The 22518-nt window shown below is 38.8% G+C and overlaps 2 protein-coding genes across 3 annotated transcripts in view; both read right to left on the bottom strand.

The window, feature by feature from the left end:
• CDK14 (cyclin dependent kinase 14) overlaps positions 1 to 22518 on the bottom strand; it is a 567294-nt gene that overhangs the window by 21969 nt on the left and 522807 nt on the right. The gene's annotated exons all lie outside the window — the stretch shown is intronic.
• LOC118900459 (translation machinery-associated protein 7-like) lies at positions 2129 to 2378 on the bottom strand. The gene has a single exon (XM_036862817.1). It carries the CDS (start codon positions 2341 to 2343, stop codon positions 2149 to 2151), a length of 195 nt encoding a protein of 64 aa, XP_036718712.1. The 5' UTR covers positions 2344 to 2378; the 3' UTR covers positions 2129 to 2148.

Genomic DNA, 22518 nt, shown 5'->3' with positions numbered 1-22518 from the left:
ATAAATAACTTATTAATTATTTGTATAATTAACATACACACAATGTGATGAATAACTGCTGCATAACTGTGAGTTGGTGAGATGGTTAATATTTGGCAACTGCAATGAAAAACTAAACTTTTTCAGCACTGTTTAAAGCCTTGCTAAATATCCTTGTGTTTAAGAGAAAATTGTTCAGAAAAGGAAGGAAGAAGTAAAATATATTTCCTGCTTCACATTCTATATTGAAATTGAATTATTTTGTGATTTTTTGGGGTAATATCTTTTCAATGCATTAATAATGAAAAATGAAATGATAAAGATGAAAAAGAGAGCTATGATATCTAAATAGAAAATAATCACGAATGTCAAATGTTGCTCAACCTCTTTAACTACAAACACATAAGACACATGTATGAAGAAAGAAAATCAAATAAGTACACACTTTTAGGCACTAGAATTTGGTTATTACTAAATTAAAGATGAACCCTTCAAATTTAAAATGCTTTAATTTTATCCTCTTATTTACAGAAGGGAAACAAGGTTTGAATCTCTTATTTCTAAATTGATCAACAATTATACAACATATTGATAAACTGTTGTTCCACAGTCACATCTGATTTTAAGGTATGATATAATGTTGACAATAAGGCAATGGAATTACCTTCTTCATCCAATGACTATTTTTTTTTACAATCATATTTTATACTGAGCACTGAGACAAAAGATTTGGACTTGGTAATTTTTATCTAAAATTTTAACTACAGATTTTGAAAATCTTACTCTAACCATAACAGCAGCATGTTTCTTATGATTATTTGTCTATCATCTGTTTATCTTATATACATCTAAGCTACCTATTTATCTATCTGCACACATACTACACCTTGGTCTTGAGCATCTAGCTCTTAGCTGGTGAACTCAGAATCCGAGGAAAGAAACTGACAACTGATTACAACTCTATCCCCAGATAGATATACCACTACCATTGAGGGCTCTGTTTCGTCTGGATAGTGGTTCCAATTGCTTAGTGTGGGAGGGAATAAACACTAGATTCTCTCTACTACTTCTTTCCTCTCGATTCCATTGAGGGTTGATCAACACTTGCATTTTGTCTCACTGTTTGTTCATCAGTAATAAAGGGTATGAGTTAAAATACATGAGGAATGTTTAAGCGATATTCCTAAAAATATTTATTTAACTACTTGAAATCAAATTTCTTTTTCAAAAAAATTACAATGAATCACAAAATAAGTCTCAGCACTCAGGGATTACTCAATAGATGCTGGTTCCCTTACTCTTCCTGATCTGAAAATTATTACCATCCTCAACAAATTAAAGTAATACTTCATAGTAGAAAGGAAGAAAATTACCAGATTAATGGGGAAGGGAACATTACCGTGTTCAGAAATATGTTTGGAAGAAGTTACTGACCATCTTTCCTAAGAGATTTCCACGTACTCCCTGTGATGCTTGCCCTCACTAAAGTATGGATGTAAACGTAATGCTGAAGTGGTTGTTTATTGATTCTCATGTGTTTTGACTGCAATATGAAAAAGAGAGGCATGTCTTAATTGTGGCAAAGGGCTTACCAGAGTACTTAACTATATATTTTTAAACAAAATAGAATATCTTATTAGAAGGGCAAAGAGTAATTATTATGTTTAAATGAATTAGAGAAAGTTTTAAAGAGATGTGATGATATAGATATAATTATGTACTGTTTTAAATAATTTAACTGTTCTCTATCACTGCTTTATTTAATTCTGATCGTATTCTCATGCTTTATTGAACTAATATTTTACTTTTAACTTGTTTTTGGAGGTTCTTTCCTCCTACAGATTTATTGTAGCTCTTATTTTCAGGAGTGTTACCAAGTATAAAATCTCATGTGCATATTTTTCCCTTAAAGGGTATAACTAACTAACTAACTCTCAAAGAGAATGTTTTAATTATCACAGACTCTATGGAGTCAACAATTGTCCAGAGCTTTTTTCTTTTTTTTTTTAACAAAAGTTTGTTCTTAAATGTACAACAGGTTCCAAGACAACACTTCATTCTAGCTATAGGTGGCAACAGATGTTATGGCAGGGAATCCAGATGTTTAATCCAGATGTTTAAACAGGAATGGAATTAAGGATCACCATTGCCTCTGGCACAAGGAATGGCTTACTTTTTGCCAGATTTCTTAATTCCACCTGTGGCCAGGGGGCCTTTCCCCGCGGCCTTCGCTTTTAGCTCCTCGAGTTTCTTTTGCTCCTCCTTCTGTTTCTGCTTGAATGCCTTACGTTCCTCGTCCTTCTCCTTGGCGTGCTTCTTGGGCTGCTTCAGGGGCTTCTTCTTGCCACCTTCGCGGCCCGACATGGCGCCTGGCGCCCCTTCCCCAGACCCTGCCACCGGAAGCGGTGTCCAGAGCTCTTGATATCTAAATTCACGCTCTTTCCCTGTCTCAGAATTTAAAGAAAAAACAAACCCCAAACCACCTTTTGGATTCATGTGATTGCTGAAAGAAAGACTATAGTCAAATGTAGCCCTTTGGTGAAGAACATTAACCCAAATAAATATTTTTTCCCCCAAAGAAGGATTCGCTCAAAAGCACCTTTTCAGACTTTACCATAAACTTGGAAGACAAAGCTATTGTAATTTGTACATATACAATGAATGGACGATTAGCAGCCATCCAGCCTACCTCAGGCCCTTCTATTCCAGAGTAGAGGCAGCTCCTTCTTACAAAGAGATCCTATGAGAATGTGGAGAAATTGGAATCCTCATACACTGCTCGTGGGGATGTAAAATGATGCAGCCACCTTCATGTTTATAGCAGCATTTTTATAATAGCCAAAAAGTGGAAACAACCCAAATGTCTGTCAACTGAAGAACGGATAAATAAAATGTGCTACACCCATAGAATGGATAGTACTTTGAAAAAAAAAGAGAAGAAAGAAAAAATATAATACTGATGCATGAATGAACCTTGAAAACATTATGCTAAGTGAAAGAACCAGTCACAAAAGGCCACATACTATATGATTCCATTTATGTGAAATGTCCAGAATTTCAAATCCATAGAGACGGAGAGGAGATTAGTGGTCATCTGGGCCTGTGGGGATGTTGGGAAATGGGCATAGGGAATGACTGCTAATAGGTACGTGGTTTCTTTTTAGGATGATGAAAATGTTCTGGAATTAGACTGTGGTGATAGTTGCACAGCTCTGTGAATATACTACAAACTACAGAACTGCACACTTTAAATGGGTGAATTATATGGTGTGTGAAATATATCTCAATAAAGTTGTAAAAGTAAAAGAATTCTATGTTCTCTCCAGGTATAAAGTTTAAAACCATAATTTTGGACATAATGTGCTCACTTTATAATGAAGATGAAGATGATGATGAAAATGATGCATTGGTGGTTGTACAGAAGTAAGATATTAGAGGCATATGTATTAATGCAAAGTGCTTCTTTTTAGTGAGCGTATGTTCTCTTTATATTAGGTACTTATATTGTTTTTGAATTTGTATACTGAACATGTTATTTCTGCAATCAGAAAAACAAGTTAAGTGTGAGTTTTTTTTTTAAGTTTTTAAAGTATGAGTTCTGGAGAAGGAGATCAGTAAGGGTTATCACTGGGGAAGGTTGTTGGGATTGAGCTGGGCTTTAAGGGGTGGGTAGAATTGGATAGAGAAAAGCTACGGGAAGGACAACAGCCTTTAAAATAGTTCTTTCATTTCTAGCATCCCTGCTTACTTTCTCTGGGCTCTGAGGGTGGAGATAGATCTGTCTCATTTACCACTGAGTCCCAGGGGTCTAGAATGATGTCTGAACCATAGGAGGTGCTTGATAGGCATGAATTGAATCCATGAACAAACATTTGTTGCCAGAATCCTTTTCCTAAAATAGAGATGACAACTGGGGCTACCACATGCATCATGTGTGTTTTTATGCAAATTAGAAAAAGGGGTCCCCTTCTCCTAGGTTGATGCAGCTCCTCTCTAGGACTTGTGTCTGGGAGAGTCAGTCATGAGTTCACCCATAACCTGCCCCAATCCTGCTGCCTGGCCAACCTCCCATGTAATGGCCCCGCCCCCAACTGCAAACAGGATAAGTGCATGCTTCTGGGGCTGGCAATCAAAGTCCTTCTCAACTTGACCCCAACATTCCTGTCCCATCATAACCATTTCCAAAACCTATTCTGTGCTTAGGTCATAGTAATCCTATGCTCCCATGTGTTGGCTCCCAATACTGCCTTCATCCCACCATTCAGTAATTTTAAGCTAAACATCTACCATTTAATAAAGATGAGCCCTCCGCATTCTAACATTTCTCTCAGTGACCGTCCAGGACCCACCGTCTCGTCCTCGTATGCTCAGAATGGTCTGACTTTCCTTCTTTCTGACTCTTGACTCCTTCCTCATTTGAAGTTCTATTCTTATGCATGGGATTTAGATCTGGAATTTAGTATGACGTAGGCACACCAGCTTTTGACTCTCAGGTTTCCCTTCCTTTGGTCTTGACTTGGCTCCCTTTGGACAACTTCCCTGGTCCCTCTAGACAAAATCGTCAGCCTGATTCCTCAGGTGGAATCAGCACTTTCCTCTTTGAACTTAACCAGCGCACTATACAACCCCTTAAGGAACCTTGATCATATCATATTATGCTGTTTCCTTACATATTTCCACCTTTAGACTTTTGGAGCTTCTCACGGAAAGAACCATATCATATTCTTAGGCACTTAGCGCTGTGCCTGGCATATATATAGCAGGTATACAGCACATCAGTATGGAGAAAATGAATAAATGAAACATGGAGACAGCATCCGATCTGAGTAGAGAAGTGGGACTTTGGGGGTAGATTCTAGTAGGATGGAGTCAGATTGTGAAACGCCTTGAAATCTAAACAGAAGAGGCTAGACTTGTGGTGGAAAGAAATAAAGAGTCCCTTCAGATCTCTGAGAAGGGAAATGACGTGATGAAAACAACATTTCGGACGACTTATTATATGTCACCATTCTGGGTGGAGGGGAACAAGGGGGAGCTTGTAGTCACAGCAAGCACTCTATAGATGTTTTCTGTGTGATTGCCTGAGCCCAGAGGATCTCTTACAGGGACACAGGTGTGAGGTGAGAGAATGGAGAAAAGCACAGACATTCAAGACACGGTTCAAGGCAAAGATGGGCAGGCCCTGGAGGCTGATAGGAGATGCAGACAAAAGGAGAGCTAGAGCCCCAGTGGGCAGTGGGGCCAAGGATGAGAAGAGAAAAGCTGGGAGGCGAAGCCGACTTGTACGGGGAGAAGAACCCAGCTTCAAATGTACTGCGCTGCAGTGGCTGTGACACAATCCTTGCGCTGTTCCAATAAGTCCTCCCTCCCACTGTGCACCACACTTGCCCTGGGTGTAGCTTTCTGCCAACAAAAACAAAATTACTCATAAAATTAATGGAAACAATCTGCTGTTTCCTTGTCATAGAGAAGAGTTTTCTTAATCACTTTATTTTTTGTCCTTTGAATCATATATCCTGTAGGTTGATTAAATCCCTTAGACGTCACCTAGGCATTAGAGGTTTGCAGCATGAATCTCTGAGCTGGTGTTTACTTAATTCCTGGAAACAGATCTGCCTTGGAAAGCAGAACTTCAGCTATGGTAATGTGAGGGCATGCTTTCCCTCTCTAGTGCAAAATTTATTCCTCAACATTTTTTTTTTTTTTAAAGACAGCATCTAGTTAAATTCTTTATTCTCTTAATTTATTTATTTTTGGCTGCACTGGGTCTTCATTGCTGCGCGTGGGCTTTCTCTAGTTGCGGTGAGCGGGGGCTACTCTTCGTCGTGGTTTGCAGGCTTCTCATTGTGGTGGCTTCTCTTGTTGCACAGCAGGGGCTCTAGGCACTCAGGCGTCAGTAGTTGTGGCACGTGGGCTCAGGCATTGTGGCTCGTGGGCTCTAGAGTGCAGGCTCAGTAGTTGTGGCACACAGGCTTAGTTGCTCCGCGGCATGTGGGATTTTCCCGGACCAGGGCTCAAACCCGTGTCCCCTGCATTGACAGGCGGATTCCTAACCACTGCGCTACCAGGGAGGCCCAATTCCTCAACATTTTCAAGGAAATGGAATCTGGTTAAAATGTCAGTAAAAACCAAGTCTCCGCAGTATGGTACTGGCACAAAAACAGAAATATAGATGAATGGAACAGGATAGAAAGCCCAGAGATAAACCCATGCACATATGGTCACCTTACCTTTGATAAAGGAGGCAAGAATATACAGTGGAGAAAAGACAGCCTCTTCAATAAGTGGTGCTGGGAAAACTGGACAGGTACATGTAAAAGAATGAAATTAGAACACTCCCTAACACCATACACAAAAATAAACTCAAAATGGATTAAAGACCTAAATGTAAGGCCAGACTCTCTAAAACTCTTAGAGGAAAACATAGGCAGAACACTCTCTGACATAAATCACAGCAAGATCCTTTTTGACCCACCTCCTAGAGAAATGGAAATAAAAACAAAAATAAACAAATGGGACCTAATGAAACGTAAAAGCTTTTGCACAGCAAAGGAAACCATAAACAAGACCAAAAGACAACCCTCAGAATGGGAGAAAATATTTGCAAATGAAGCAACTGACAAAGGATTAATCTCCAAAATTTACAAGCAGCTCATGTAGCTCAATATCAAAAAACAAACAACCCAATCCAAAAATGGGCAGAAGACCTAAATAGACATTTCTCCAAAGAAGATACACAGATTGCCAACAAACACATGAAAGAATGCTCAACATCATTAATCGTTAGAGAAATGCAAATCAAAACTACAATGAGATATCATCTCACACCGGTCAGAATGGCCATCATCAAAAAATCTACAAACAATAAATGCTGGAGAGGGTGTGGAGAAAAGGGAACCTTCTTGCACTGTTGGTGGGAATGTAAATTGATACAGCCACTATGGAGAACAGTATGGGGGTTCCTTAAAAAACTAAAAATAGAACTACCATATGACCCAGCAATCCTACTACTGGGCATATACCCTGAGAAAACCATAATTCAAAAAGAGTCATGTACCAAAATGTTCACTGCAGCTCTATTTACAATAGCCAGGACATGGAAGCAACCTAAGTGCCCATCAACAGAAAAATGGATAAAGAAGATGTGGCACATATATACAATGGAATATTACTCAGCCATAAAAAGAAACGAAATTGAGTTATTTGTAGTGAGGTGGACGGACCTAGAGTCTGTCATACAGAGTGAAGTAAGTTAGAAAGAGAAAAACAAATACCATATGCTAACACATATATATGGAATCTAAAAAAAAAAAAAAAGTGGTCATGAAGAACCTAGGGGCAAGACGGGAATAAAGACGCAGACCTACTAGATAATGGACTTGAGGACATGGGGAGGGGGAAGGGTAAGCTGGGACGAAGTGAGAGAGTGGCATGGACATATATACACTACCAAATGTAAAACAGATAGCTAGTGGGAAGCAGCTGCATAGCACAGGGAGATCAGCTTGGTGCTTTGTGACCACCTAGAGGGGTGGGATAGGGAGGGTGGGAGGGAGGAAGATGCAAGAGGGAGGAGATATGAGGACATATGTATATGCATAACTGATTCACTCTGTTATAAAGCAGAAACTAACACACCATTGTAAAGCAATTATACTCCAATAAAGATGTTAAAAAAAACCAAAAAACAAAAAACCAAGTCTCCGGATAATCTCTCAGTGTAAAGTTAGGTTTTCTAATATGAATCTCTTGTATTTGGATAGGTCTTTTCTTAAAAAAAAAGTGCTTCCTTCTTTTTCTGTCAAATTGTCATTTAAAGGATGCATGGCAGGTGGTACAATCCCCATTTGAAAGATATTTTCTGATATAAACTGAGACATTAAGGAACTTTCCAGATGACCTAGCTTGTAAGGGCTGGAGCCAGGCCTCAATGGCAAGACAAAGTTCTCTCCACAAGCTCCCTCCCCCTAAACTCCTGAGGGCAAAATGTCAAAATAGTTTTCCATACTTGGAAAAGTTGAGAGAAATATGGGACAGAGGCTCCAGAAAATGGGGCACTAGACCATATATGTAGACCCTGACTCGCCCTCCTTCAGGCACTTACTCCTGGAGGCTACGGGGGCCAAGGCCTAAAGTGTATGTCGCATAAGAGCTTCATGGGATGGTTCACTTCTGTCTCCAATCCTTCCTGGCTTGCCAGCAAGGATGGAACCTGTTGCCAGAGAACACCGACTGGAAGTGGATCTGATGAGAGTGAGTGGATGGGTGGCTGGCCCTCTCTTCAGGTAGGATTACCTCCGCTCTGACCTCCAAAAATGATCTTAAGGGATGCAGGTTTTCCTGTTTGTCTTAATAGTCTGTTGCCCTGTTCACAGCCCATAGCCTCATACCTAAAATCTAGAGTCACCCCAGGCCCAATGACGACAGCTTTATTACCAAAGGGATCTCCTCATTGTAGAAGTTAAACTGCGCAAAAAAGGCAGTTAAACTACCGCACAGTTCTACTTGATCAAGAAAGAAAGACTGTTAACATTTTGCTTATAATTTTCCATCTTTTTTTCGTGCATATATGTGTATACTTCAGTTACTGAAATGGGGTTGTACTATGCACAGCTGTTTTGCAACCTGCTGTTTTCATTTAGTGATAGGCATAGACCATATTTCAATATGTCATTAAATATTACTTTAATGACTACTTAATAGCCCTGGCATGGACTCCATTATTATTATTTAAACTTTTCATCAAAACTAGAAAGTAAACTCCTTGAAGGCAGGAATGATGTGAATTTGTGACGCATTTTGCATCCCAAGCATCTAGCAAAGATTCTTTCATGATAAACGTTGATGTTAACTCTGAGTTAATCATGTGGCTGTGCTTTGGTATCTCAGCTGACAGGGGGAATCTGAAAACTGTGGATCCATTAAAAATGATCCTATTACACATTTAACCCACTGTCCATGAGCTCCTGGTACGTGAGTGCAATAAAAAAATTCAAGGCTAGAAAGTTGCATGTTTAATGACAAGGTTGGATGTCATTAATTTCTCAACTGTGTAATTCTAAATCCCAATAAGAACACTGAACTTTTTTTTTTTTTTCATGCGAACATGGGATTTATTAAGAAATATAAAGCTAGCTTATGGAATTGGAGGGGAAGAAAGACACCCCCACTTTAAGAAAGGTAGAGATGAAAACTTAGAATGCACTTGGCCTCCAGCACCATGGCTCTCAAACTCCTTTAAGATGCATGATCTTGCATCTTCACTTGATCCTTTCTCTGCTTTTCGCATTGCACTTTCGTGGCAAAAGTCCACCCCACATTTGCAGACAGCATGCCTTTTCTTCATGGGGGCATTAGAGATTGACCTGCTTATCCTAGTCCAATTCCAACTCTGAAAGAGCAAATATGAATGGTCCAGCCTGGGCCAGGTTTCCATTTCTAGTCCAGTAGAGTCTTGCCAGCGAGCAGGATAATGTAGTAAAAATAGGGTTGCTGGGGCCTACCCTGTGTGTAGGACTGCAAATCTCACAGAGGAAGAAGGCCTTGTCAGGGAGAAGACTCCAAAGATGTCTACTACAAAAGAGGCTAATTCCTACATGAGACAATGCTGGGAAGGTGAATATGAGTGATATCTTTAATTTTTGAAATAGTCATAGAATTAATTTAGACAGAGAGGGAAGGCTACTGGATATTGTTGAGAACACTGAACTCTTGCCCCAGCTTCTTTCATGCTAGATCAGCAGCAAGGACAGGAATTAATAAAGTTGGGAAGAGTAGCCATGTGCTTACAGAAGAAATCCAGTAAGTTCTGTACCCACTGGAGATTAGCTGGGCCCTTTGGCATAGGTCCAGCTACAGAGATGTGCAGAAGCCCTGGGTCCTTGGTGGGTACTGATTAGCCTTTGGATAATACTTATTGTTTAGCATAATTGGGAGGAAAGTTATCTCGCCTACTTGTCTATTAATAACACTAAAATAAAATAATGGTAAAAAACAACCCTTTTAAAGGTGTAGGGGATAAACATTCCATACATTTGCTCAGCGTTTCTAGGATTGGAATCCGATCATTCTAATTGAATAGTCTTCAATCTTTTTTGCTTGACTACTCCATAAATGTTTTTGTTAAACTATGTACTTTTCTGCACATTTTAAAGCTGAAATAGGATATTTTGATCATAAATTTAATAGTAGCAAAGAATGTAATGTTTGGCTTATTGAAAATATTGACATTTTAAAATAAAGATTTTACATCATTCTTTAAACTTGGTCCAATGTAATGTAAGTATATTTGATCTCACCATCCATTTTTAAAAGTACATGATTAAATTATTCTTTAACAGTAGGAAATTTTATATCATAATTTTTTCTCCTTTAGTACTTCCATCCCACTTCCCTAAATAGAATTTTATCCTAATATAATACATTCTTATCATGGAATTTATTTATCGTTCTACAATATCCCATAGCATAAATATATACAGTAATTTAAATTTAAAAAATTTCCCAAGGCAAAGTGCCAAAATACTACAAAATTGAAAATAAGTATTAAACATAAGACTAAACTTTTTGTTGGAAATGCATCTCTTAATAAGGTAGATGAGGGTGGCCTCCCTTCTCCCCAAGTTAGTTGATACGTCCCTAGAAGCACAGCATTTATTATCAGAATGAGTCTGGGTGCTTTAATTAGAGGAGGCTTTCTGGGTACCTAAAGTGGGTCCATTGCTTTGTTTGTTACCTGGAGATTTGTACAGCTCACAACAATTCTACGCGGTAAGGTTGAGATGGATGAGGGGATGCTCTCTAAGCAGGGAGTGACTGATCAGATTGGTTTTTTGGAAAGAAAACTCTCTTGGCAGTAAGGAAGATGGATGGTGGTGAGGGACAGCACGGGGAGTAACTAGAGGCAGAGAAACAACTTAGGATGAGGGATAAAGAGGGTCTCAGCTAAGGCTAGAAGACAGTGTGGAGTGTCAAAGAGAAAATGGACTTTAAGATAATGTTTAGGAGGGATTGACAGGTCTTGGTCGTTCACTCAAGTCTGGTTAAGAAACAGGGCACATCATGGAGGATGCTGAGCTTTATAGTTTGGGCAACTGTGTTGATGATGATATAATTAATGGATAGGAAAGGGAATACAGAATCTTCCTTTGAAGATAGTCCTCACTGTTTCACTCATGTGTGTTTCTACACCACCTAACAGATATTAATGAATACATGAATAAAACTATCAGTGCATTTGACCTCACTAATTCCAAGTTCTGTAAGATGGTACTTCTAGGCAGGTTTTAAATTTTGTTTTATGATAAAATTTGTGGACTACATATAACTGACTCTTAATAATAAAACAATAATCTAAAATCTAGTCCAGTTGTTGAAAATAATAGTACACATTAAAAAAAAAAACTAAATATATTTTTAGAAGACTAAATATATCATCCAATTGGAAATGAGGCAGTCAAATATTAAAATTAAGCAGTTTGGCCTAAAATTATACAATGTTGAGAAAGTTGATTCCATGTGTTTACATTTTAAAAGAGACTATAGTTTAAAGTGGCATTTTAAAAAAGATTTTATTAAAAAATGTGTTCTATTTACTCAGAAAGCATCTTTTAGCTCATATAATACCACTAGTCATGGTAAATAGAGAGGTAAGGCCTGCTTCAGTTGAAAAACCACTTTAAAAAACAAAAGACTTCTGGAGATGGATGGTGATGGTTGTACGACCTTGTGATATATCACTGAACTGTACACTTAAAAATGGTTAAGAAGGCAAATTTTATGTTATGTGTATTTTACCACAATAAAAATATTTGGAAAAAAATTGAATTGAAAACAAGAATTCAAAAACGAGCTTTTTATAAAAGTTATATTTGGTTCTAATATAATCACTTAAAATCATTTTTCCTTTTAATTTGGTATACTCTTCATTATAAAAAATGAAATAAAAGCAAACTAAAATTCTTCTTAGTTAACAAATCAATTTTCACTAAAGTGAAATGACTTAATTATATCTCCCCACTTAAAAACTATCTTCCTATTTGGATGGTACCAAGGTGTCTAATATTGGAGTCTTTAAACTACACTTAAAATATTATTTTAAGATTAGCAAACCTGAAAACTTACAATGTATTTTATCTATTATGCATGCATACACACACACACACAATTTATTTCTGCCATCATCAGAACTAAGGGGTTAATTCTGACCAGTGGAATCACTTATGACACTGAAACAATAAGATACTTAAAAGCAAATTTTTTCTCTCTATATAAAATTAAAACATAAGTATTTTTTAAAGAGTCCCCAGTCCAGCACTTTGGGGAGAAATATGCCAAAATGAGCATTTATCATTATTTTTAGGCCGATGATGAAATTTGGACTCTGGTCCTTTCTGAATCTGTGAACTCAAAGGGAACAACTTATCATAGCATCACTATTTGACCTCTAAGGAACAGCTCATGTCATCACAGAGCAAAAGTGCTGGCGAACATTTATCTAGATGAAAGACCTCAAGCAGTTAACCTGCTCAGCAGAGGCAATGCAACCAGGCAACAGGATAATGACCTCTATCCAAATGTGGAAGGTACATCAGTTTAATACCCTGACAGCTTGACAAAAGATGATGGCAGCTCAGCAGGAAAACATTAGCCATGATAACGCAGGGTACTGTATGTGAAGAGAATGAATTATAAAGCACAATGCTATTTGGGCTGAGTAGGGATTTTTTTTTTTTTTTAACCAACTTTATATTTAGGACGGTAGTCATGCCTAAAAGCTCCTTCCATTTCTTTCTACCTGAAGAATACCCTGATAAAAGTAAAAAGGCAGTGTGGATTAAATTGATAGCTTAAACACAAATCAAGCTTCCCAACAAACCCAGGAGATGCTGCACATCATTTCTGGCATGCGTGTTAATGTCTCAGAGTAGACAAACCTGGGCATTGATGAACTGGCTTAATCCATTTGAAAAAGGTAGGTAACTCAAATATGTGTGGATGGGACCAGGCTCACTGTGTCTGTTATTTTGTTTTATTTTTAAAAGGAGAAGGTACTTGGTGCACTTTGGGATGCCTTGGATCTTCAGCTGTAAAATTTCCCCACTGCAAATTCAGTTTAAAAAAAGCAATTTAATTTTAGAATAGTAGCATGATCATGCTTGTATGTTTATTCAAGGACCTTTACTCTGCGACAGGGTTTCAGCCTGTGAGGTTTTCTCTACACATGGCAGGCAGCTGTCAGAACCAGTGTGAAGGGTGAAAGGGCAGCCCGGCTGCTCTGTTAAATCACGGGGTTCCATCAACATCTCAGAATTCCTGCCGAGTAGGAGCTGGGAGACCACAGATTAGAGTACACTGGAGTGTGTATATTAGGTCACTCAGTGTCTATCAAAGCGATATCACGCCGGTGAGCCGTACAATAGATTTTACTGTGTTCTGTTCAAAGAAAATGTAAGGAAAGTGGACATGTGTGTAGCAGAACCACAGCTGAACACTGAATTCTTCTTGTCTTTAAATGGATGGATTTATTATCCACAAGATGAATGAAGAATAAGGGCACAATCAATAGCTTTGGAAATCATGCAAAGGTGGTGGTTTTATTCAGTTCTTGGAAATGACTGTTGGGCAGATGCAAGATGAGGCAGATAGAGTCTCTGGCCCAGCACAGTCAAGGGGCTGTGATCAAGGCCCAGCACGACCCAGAACTGGGTTATGGTTGTGGCCCTGGACCATGAATTTGTTTTATGATCTTGGATGGTCACTTCACCTCGGTTATACAAAACTTCAGTGTCCTCTTTTGTAAATTTAAAATAATAAGACCTGTCTTGTCTACCTCCCCAAATGGGTCAACAAACAAACAAAATTTCCTAACTGAGAAAGGACTTTCAAAAAGTTGAAAGGAATGCAGCATGATGGTATAATACGTGGTATTTAAGAAATATTTAAGAAATGAAATGTAAGTTTTATTAATGGATATTTGGTCTACGTATAAAAATAGAAAATACTCCTTCAATGCTTATTGTTCAATTTTTTTCCTTTTTTAATATATATGTATTTAAAACTTCCTTTTTAACAGAGTAAAATACATGTTCCCCAAGGAATCTTGCAGTCTTTAACAAGGTAATGGATATAATATGATTAGCACCATGCCTGACAAGTAAAGTGAAATTTTAAAAAGCTTAAACATTTTGTTTAATATTTTACTTCTCAATTATGACTTCTGCAAGGGAATCCTTGACTGTGATAAGCATACCGCTGAATTTACACTAATAACAACAGCTAACACTAACGAAATATTTACTATGTGCCAGGCACGTTCTAACCACTTTATAAAAGTTAATTTATTTAATTCACATGACCATATATAAAGTGGCCCCAATTATTAGCTTTTAGGCTCAATCACCATCTTACAAAAAATATCAGGCTCTGCATTATGATCTCCTTTTGGGATAAATATATTTTCTAATCTTGTAAAATGTGAACAAGTCAGCTACCTTCCGCAAAACAACTTCATTTTATACCCTATGATATAGATACTACTCTTTCCACATATTTTTTTTTTTAGATGAGAATACTATGCCCCAAGAAGTTAAGTGATTTCCAAAGCAACCAAGTGTCAGACCCAGGATTCACACCCACGTAGCCTGGCTCCTACCACATTGTACTTCCTCTTTGCATCAGAGGGGCCCAAAGACCCTGTTACTTGGGGGCAATGTCATGATGCCCACTTGGCCGATTTGGAATCCAAAACTGAGACACCAGGTTGAGACCTAATTAGTCACCCAGAAAATAGCTCAAAATGCATCACTGCATTGAGACTGGGTTCACATTCGAGGCACGGCTCTGCTTACATTATAGCAACCGGCTGGGCAGTTAGTCATTTCAGTGTAAATGCAGCAATGGCTGCCAGGTCAAAAGTGCACTTCCCAGGTGAGGGAGCTGAAAAGATACCTAATGGCCTTCTGTCCACATTCATCCAGGTGAACTCCTAACATCTGCCATTCTGAATGCTGAGAAGATACCATGTAATAGGACAAATGTGGGGGGCTTTGTCTTTTCTTTTTTTAGATTAGAAATATTTTTCCTCACTGTTTGGAAATAAGTCCTTGAAGAAAATCTTTAAAAGACGGTAAAGAAATTCTTAGACTGAATTCCGTTTTGTCTGTTTGTTACTGGCTGACAAAAGACAGTGTGAAACACAAATAGGCATATACAGAGCTGCATATAACAGCTTTGTAGCTTTCCTTTCAATAAATTCAGAGATTGTCTTTGTATCCAGTGACCTTTTAGGGGGAATTTAAAATCAAAACTCAAAAGACACAGTACAATTTGTCTATACGAAAGACCCAATTATAATTCTCAGCTTCATCTTTTATGGTTACTTCTCAAAATTCAGCTTAGGTGGCAAGAAGTGAAAAAGATTCCTCTTTTCTGAATAATACCCTCAAGTGAAATAGGGATCTTGGTGCTTCCTTTCCAGCCCTTATAATGGATGCCTTCTCTGGTGATTCTTTAATGGGCTTCACTGGCAGGTCCAGGAGCACAGAGGCTGCCCACCTCTCTAAATTTTAATAACTGATCAATTCAGATGCAGATTGAGCTGTGTCGTTACGACAGGTTAGAGAAACCAGTGAGTATACTTTACGAACAACAAAAACTGAAATCAAGATGTGTTTACAAACCCATTCACACCTACTCAGAGAACTTACAGATTGAAAGGGAAAATGCCAAATTGCTTAAGTGTAAAAACAGCCCAAATCATTACCTTCTAGGCTGGATCAGCATCTTACCAAAAAATATAAGGCTCTGTATTATGATCTTATTATGGGTCAAATTCATTTTCTAATCTTGCAAAATGTGAACAATCCAACTGCCTTCTACCAAACAATTTCATTTCATAGATTTTGTCATCAGTAGGGCAGCTAGAGCCTGCTGCACTGCTTTAAAAAAATTAAGAGGCATTTCAAGTTTAGACTCCTTGCAAGGCCATCCTATTTATTTATAAATTTTATTAATTCTGAAGCCAGTCACTCCTCAATGGTGTATTTATGTTCAACTAGGTCAGGTCCGTTGGGATGATATTTGGTCTTTCAGAGCAGACACACAGAGCCTGTCCGGGCAGCAGGCTCAAGCTACCAAACACACTTCTGTTCCTAAGATTTGACTACATGAATTCGTTAGACTTCTGTGAAAAAAAAAAAAATCTATCTATAAATCCAGATTTGCCTTTCATGAGTCTTTCTGCATGAGACGTTCTACACATAAGGCTGTCATTAACACGTGGCTTCCTTATTAGGCAAACAGGCATTTGGCAAACAGTCCATTTGGGATGGCTTGTGGGGCTTGGTGTAGTTACCAGTAAAGGGTACCCACAAACACAAGTAGAGGGAAACACTGAAAACTGTTCTTTCACGTTACATTAGTTTGCTCAAAAAGTACGCACTTGCTGACCAAACCTACAAACCACAGATTTTCAAGCATGTTGCAATAGAATAAAATTTAGTATAGTAAAGACTTAGGTAAGATAAAAAAAAATTCATGTTTATATTTCCCAAGAATGCTGTGATTAACTAGCTTTGAGAATGATGCCTTAGAGAGAATCTAAAAAATAAAAACAATGCAGAGGCATTTGACATTTAAAATGTTCAAATGCATATTAACATTCTCATTTCTCCTTTTAGAAAAGGGGATGCATGGCTTACCTGGAGAACTATCTGAGCCATCGCCAGTTGATGGGTGAAGATTACAAGCATCTAAGATGTCCACTTTCTTGGTCTTCCTGTTCTCTGATTTTACTCAGTGGAATGTGATGAATGAACACCATTCCTGTTCAAAACTGTTATTAGCTGGAACTCAGTGATGCCTTAGCACAGAATATTAGAGTTGAAAGGGCTTCTGGGGTCCCAAAACTCTATCATTATTTTACATAAAGGGAACTAGAGGCCTCATAGAGATGAAGTGACACGCTCAAGGTCACAGCTAGTCAGCGACAAGGTTAGATTTACTCCCAAACCCATGTCTTTGGACTCCTAATACGGTGCTCATTCACCCTATCACCTAAATGTGATGAAAGACAGATAAATGACACTGATTCCTTACAGTTTCTATGTCAGCACATGATTATGAGATGTATGCTGTGGACTCTGAGTTTTCTGAGGTTAGAAGAAATGTGCAGCCATCTAAATGTCACAGGCCTGGAAGTAATCAAAAGGAAGCCGAATGTTAGTTACTACTGTGCATGAGGCTCGCAACATATCTGTGGTCGGTGGCAATGTATTATTAGAGCTCGGGTTTTTGTTGTGACTGTATGAACCAAGCCGCATAGGGAACACAGAAGAGTGATCACAAAAATACCTTTCTTTCCCTACTGTCCCTCAAGCAGCAGGGATCAAATAACTGTTTCTCAGCTGTCTGTCTCTTAAACAAAAAATATCTCCTTCACTCTACATGTATCTGTGGCAAGTTGGTGTTTGCTTCCTTTTCTCTGTTCTATTTTTTTAGACCCCAACCTTGGATCACCAGGGGATACTGGGACTAGAAAGGGCCTGACATGATGTTTTACAAATGTATCTTGGATTCCTTCAGTACATCACAGTTTGTGTTCAATAAAGGCAGGCAGTGTAGAGCAGGCAGGCAAAAAAAATGGTCTGCAATTGGATATTAAGCTTGCAGAATCATTAGCCGCCAATCTTGATACCTGAAGGGCTTTCCACTCAAGAGTATGGCAGTTTCCATCTATATTTTGGGCGGCTGCTATGCTACTATGCCAACACTGCAATGATGGTGTGTTTCATTCATCTGCAACATGGCCAAGTCTTTCTACATTTATCCAGGAAATCACAGAGCTAGATGAGGTGTGGAGGAGCCATCTTTAATCCACTCTAACTGCACACACATTCCCCAATTCCTTTATACGAACTCTGACCTGGCCACTTACTGGCCGGATATGTTTTTTAATATTACTTTGCCCCAGTAGCCTCATGTAAAAAATGGGTATAGATAATAATAGTAGCTCTTTCTTATGGGTTGTTCTGAGGATTTAATGAGTAGTTACAAGTGCAAGACTTACATAGGATCTGGCATACGAGCACTATATAAATATTAGTTATTATAATTATTATTTCCACTCCACAAAGTTAAGACTTCCTCCTAGTTTTGGACCTCAGCTGGCTGTAATTACTTTTACATCAGTGAAGGAATGGCTTGTGAAACTAATGAACATCATATGGCTATACCATAATTGGTTCAACCATTCACCTATTATTCGACATTTAGTGAGTTTCCAATGTTCTGCTACGCAGATAATGCTGTATGTCATCTGCCATTTCTAGAAATCTATCCTTACAGCTTCCCTATGAGGTGGACGCATTTAATATTGCCATTTCCCAAGTGGGGAAACAGAGACTTAGACAATATAAATACGATATGCTCACACAACTAGTTAAGTGTTATATGCAAGACTCAAGCCCATGATTTGGATCCCAAAGCCTGAATCTATTCCCTACACAATGGATACAATAACAACAAGTCTGTGCACCTAAAGTTGCAAACTCCATTTATCTAAAATTTTTCTTACAGTGTGGACCATCTAATTCTTCGACAATTCAGAATAACTGCAGTGTTATTCTCCCCTTGGGCCCAAACTCCTCAATTTAAAACCCTTAACCTGCTGTTAGAAATGGTTACACTGCAAAGCCCCCAGCAGCTTCACAAAGCACTGCACTGGCTTCTAAAGGACCCGGACACATCCTTGCACCAATTCAGTCCAGCCTGCCTGGGCCAGCAAGACACAGAGTGGACATGAAGAGCAATTTCAGGGGCCCAAGGGGACAACATAATTACATTTCAGCAAGAAGAGCTTCTTTGCTTTCACCTGCTACAGACTTACTGTACAACAGATTTAATAAAATGTGACTAAACACCTTGTTGGTCAGGGGTGAAATTCCTGTCCTCACTACTGGGAGCAGTGGGAATGAAGCACACAGGTGCTACTTTTAGGATGTTCACTTTCTTGGTCTTGCTGCTCTCTGATTTTACTCAGTGGAATTTGATGAACAGCATTCCTGTTTGAAACTGTTATTTGCCACTGATGCCTTAGCACAGAACACTAGAGTTGAAAGGGCTTCTGCGGGCCCAAAACTCTATCATTATTCTACAGAAAGGGAACCAGAGGCCTCACAGAGATGAAGTGACATGCTCAAGGTCACAGCTAGTCGGTGACAAGGTTAAATTTACTCCCAAACCCATGTCTTTGGACTCCTAACATGGTGCTCATTTACCCTATCACCCTAAATGTGATGGAAGACAGATAAATGACACCGATTCCTTACAGTTTCTGTGTCAGCACATGATTATGAGATGTATGCCCTCAACTCTGTATCTGTTGATACAGAAAAATTTGTTTTTTTGAAGACAGAGATGATAATTGAGGAACAATGATGTAGGTATAATAAATGCACACCTTGTATGTACATTTCCTAGAGAAAGGGGTCTAGAGATGGCTTTGGCAACACCACCATCCCAGCTGAGGCTGTCCTCTCTGACTGCATGTCCCTTCTCTAAGGGACCTATGACCACAATAACGGCTAAAATTTATCGATCACTTACTATGTGCCTGACACTATTCTAAGAACTTTATGTATATTGACTCCATTTAACCCTCCCAACAACCCTGTGAGGTAGACACAATTATTATTATTATCATTATTTTCTCCATTTTATACATGAGGAACCAGAGGTGTAGAGAGGGTAAGTATCTTCTCCCAGTTACAGAGTCAGTAAGTGGGAAGGCTGTGATTTGACCCTCTGGTCCTGGGGCCTTTGCTCTTTGTCACTACCCTATGCCTACTTTGGTCCTTGGCTCCCTTGCCCTCTGCCCTCCCAGCCCAGTTCACAGCAATCCATTTCTCCCATTTGCTCCTCAATGGGGACCTTCACAGGGCCACCCTCAAGCTTGGACTCCCCAGTCTCCTGCCTCCTACCTCTTCCCTCCCTTTCCAAAAGTCTCTCTACCTGTTCCATGAAGCTCTCCCCAGGAATGCAAAGGTATCACTGAAACAACCACACACACAAAAAATCACTTCCCTTCAACACAAGGCTTAAATGATTACTAGAAATACACAGAGAAGAAATAGTTAATACAAAAATGAAAAAGTACTCATCAATACAAATACATATTTTTAGAGAAATCAGTGCTTAAGGAGATTGTTGCACCCAGTGCAATTTCTTGTACATACAAGAGGCGATAAATGAATACATAATGAGTGACTGAATGAATGAAGTCAACTTGGGACTATGGAATTTCAACAGAGGCTTTTGAAAACTGACACTTGGATGTTTTTGTTGGATTGCTTTAAGAAGATGCTCTTCTGCAAGAAAGACCATTTTGTCAGAATATGTACAATCTAATGTTGCCACGTGTTATAAAGTCCTCCATTGAGGGTTTTCGAACAAGTCTGTTATGCTAATGCCACACGCCTGCCAAAGAAGGCAGTGACTGTTCTCTTTTATGTGCCTCTTTCACAAGTTTTTTTAAAATAACAAACATTTGCGATACCAAGAGAAAAGTTAATCTTTCTTAAGTATCAAGGTTGAGAAGGGAGAATAGCTAATTTGCTTTGTCGACTTCTGTGGAGATTTTATTACTTCAGTGTTCTATAAAAAAATGTACTTACATTTCATGTTGACGTACCATTTTATGAGCTGTTAATAGAAATTACTGACTCACAAATTGAAGGAAAAACTAAGACTAATATTTTATTTATTATGTTCTAGCCAAGTGCTGAAGGCCAAGAAGAATTTAGAAGTATCTACAGCTTTGTTGTTTTAATATTCAGCTTAACTGTTTATTTTGTAATCACGTCTTAGATTTAAAAAGCCATTTTAGGCTCATTTGGTTTCATTTATTAAATAGAAGTTGTCTTGCTCAAACCCTTTTGAAACAGTAAAGGTAAGGATTTATTAACAAGAGTATAATTAAAATAATGAAGAGGTTGAGCGACTCAATTGTAAAAGCAGGATTTTGGTACCTTCACTCCATAGCTGTTTCAGGATTAGCCTATCACAGAAATAGCTTGTGCTGTTACCTGGAATCAAAATATAAACTCATTCCTCACTCAGCTCTGGTATTAAAGAGAAATGCACTGCTCTGAGCAAGAAACCTTGCATTTCAGGAACCTCACCAGTCAGGTTTTTCTCAGGAAATACGGTAACTTATACAGCGAATGTCTTGATTTCTGAAAGAAGTGAATTCAGGTTTTCAGTTTTACCTTCCACTCTTTTGAAGAAACCCACCCCTTAGCCACCTGCCTGTGCTGCCCTCAAAGCAAACCCTGGCCATCCCACCACTGACCCTACGTCTGCAGCTCCTGGCTGAATCCTCTCTGTCCACCCACCCACTTTTTTTTTTTTAACATCTTTATTGGAGTATAGTGGCTTTACAATGGTGTGTTAGTTTCTGCTGTATAACAAAGTGAATCAGCTATACGTGTACATATATCCCCATATCCCCTCCCTCTTGCATCTCCCTCCCTCCCACCCTCCCTCTCCCACCCCTCTAGGTGGTCACAAAGCACCGAGCTGATCTCCCTGTGCTATGCGGCTGCTTCCCGTTAGCTAACTATTTTCCATTTGGTAGTAGAGTGGCCTGGACTTATATATACCACCACCCACTTTTAACCCACAGTATCCATAATCCTGCCGACTCGTCCAGATCAAATTCCACCTCCATTATGAGCCTCCCAAGCCAGAAGTGGTGCTCCCTGCTGAGAATATAGACACTGATTGTCCGTATGTCTTCATGTTACTTCTTTTAGACTTGTCTTTCCGTGGTTTATGTGGGTCTCCATATCTCCGTCCCCAACTAGACTGTTAACTCCTGGAGACTGGGGACTCTGGAGACAGTCAATAATTTATTTTATCTTTTGTATCATATATACATTTGTGAGTTGCCCTCAATCACATGACAAATGAACTGTGGCGTAAGTGTATCCTGCTTATGATAGGATTATGAAATAAAGAAGTGTGGGTATGTTACGTATGGCCTATAAAGGCAATTGCATTATTGTGTAGCGATACTTTCTACTCTGTAAAATCCGTAGCATCTCTGTACCTAAGTGGAGTTGATAAATATAACAACGGAAATGAAAAAGAGAAATACCAAGAGTGGAATATAGTAAAAGGAGTTTGAAATAGACAAAGAAAATCTTTAAAAATATATACCGTGTATAGTGAAGATGTGATTACCTATAAACCTGCACAAATAAAATCAATAGATAATGAGAAGCTAAATGCTGGCTATAGGGTTCCATCACCTGTTAAACTAAACATTTCCATACAAGTATTTATAGGCCACAAGTTGATTATTTGGATTTATTCCCACTCCCTGCACAGCACAACCTTTATATGTATAACACCCACATGGTGGCTGAGGACATTTCTGCCCTTTAAGTCTGGGTAGAACAGGTAGGGACCCTGCCAATTTCTCAGACCATGGGAGTCCACAGCCTCCAAGATTTCTGCAAATTCCAGGGATGGGGGTGA

The sequence above is a fragment of the Balaenoptera musculus genome, chromosome 9 (assembly GCF_009873245.2).
Source record: "Balaenoptera musculus isolate JJ_BM4_2016_0621 chromosome 9, mBalMus1.pri.v3, whole genome shotgun sequence".
NCBI classification, from domain to species: domain Eukaryota; kingdom Metazoa; phylum Chordata; class Mammalia; order Artiodactyla; family Balaenopteridae; genus Balaenoptera; species Balaenoptera musculus.
This window is presented reverse-complemented; position numbering and strand designations above follow the sequence as displayed.

Bases quoted from the DNA above. Each gene is read 5' to 3' on its own strand.
- LOC118900459 (XM_036862817.1), bottom strand. From the start codon at position 2,343: ATGTCGGGCCGCGAAGGTGGCAAGAAGAAGCCCCTGAAGCAGCCCAAG.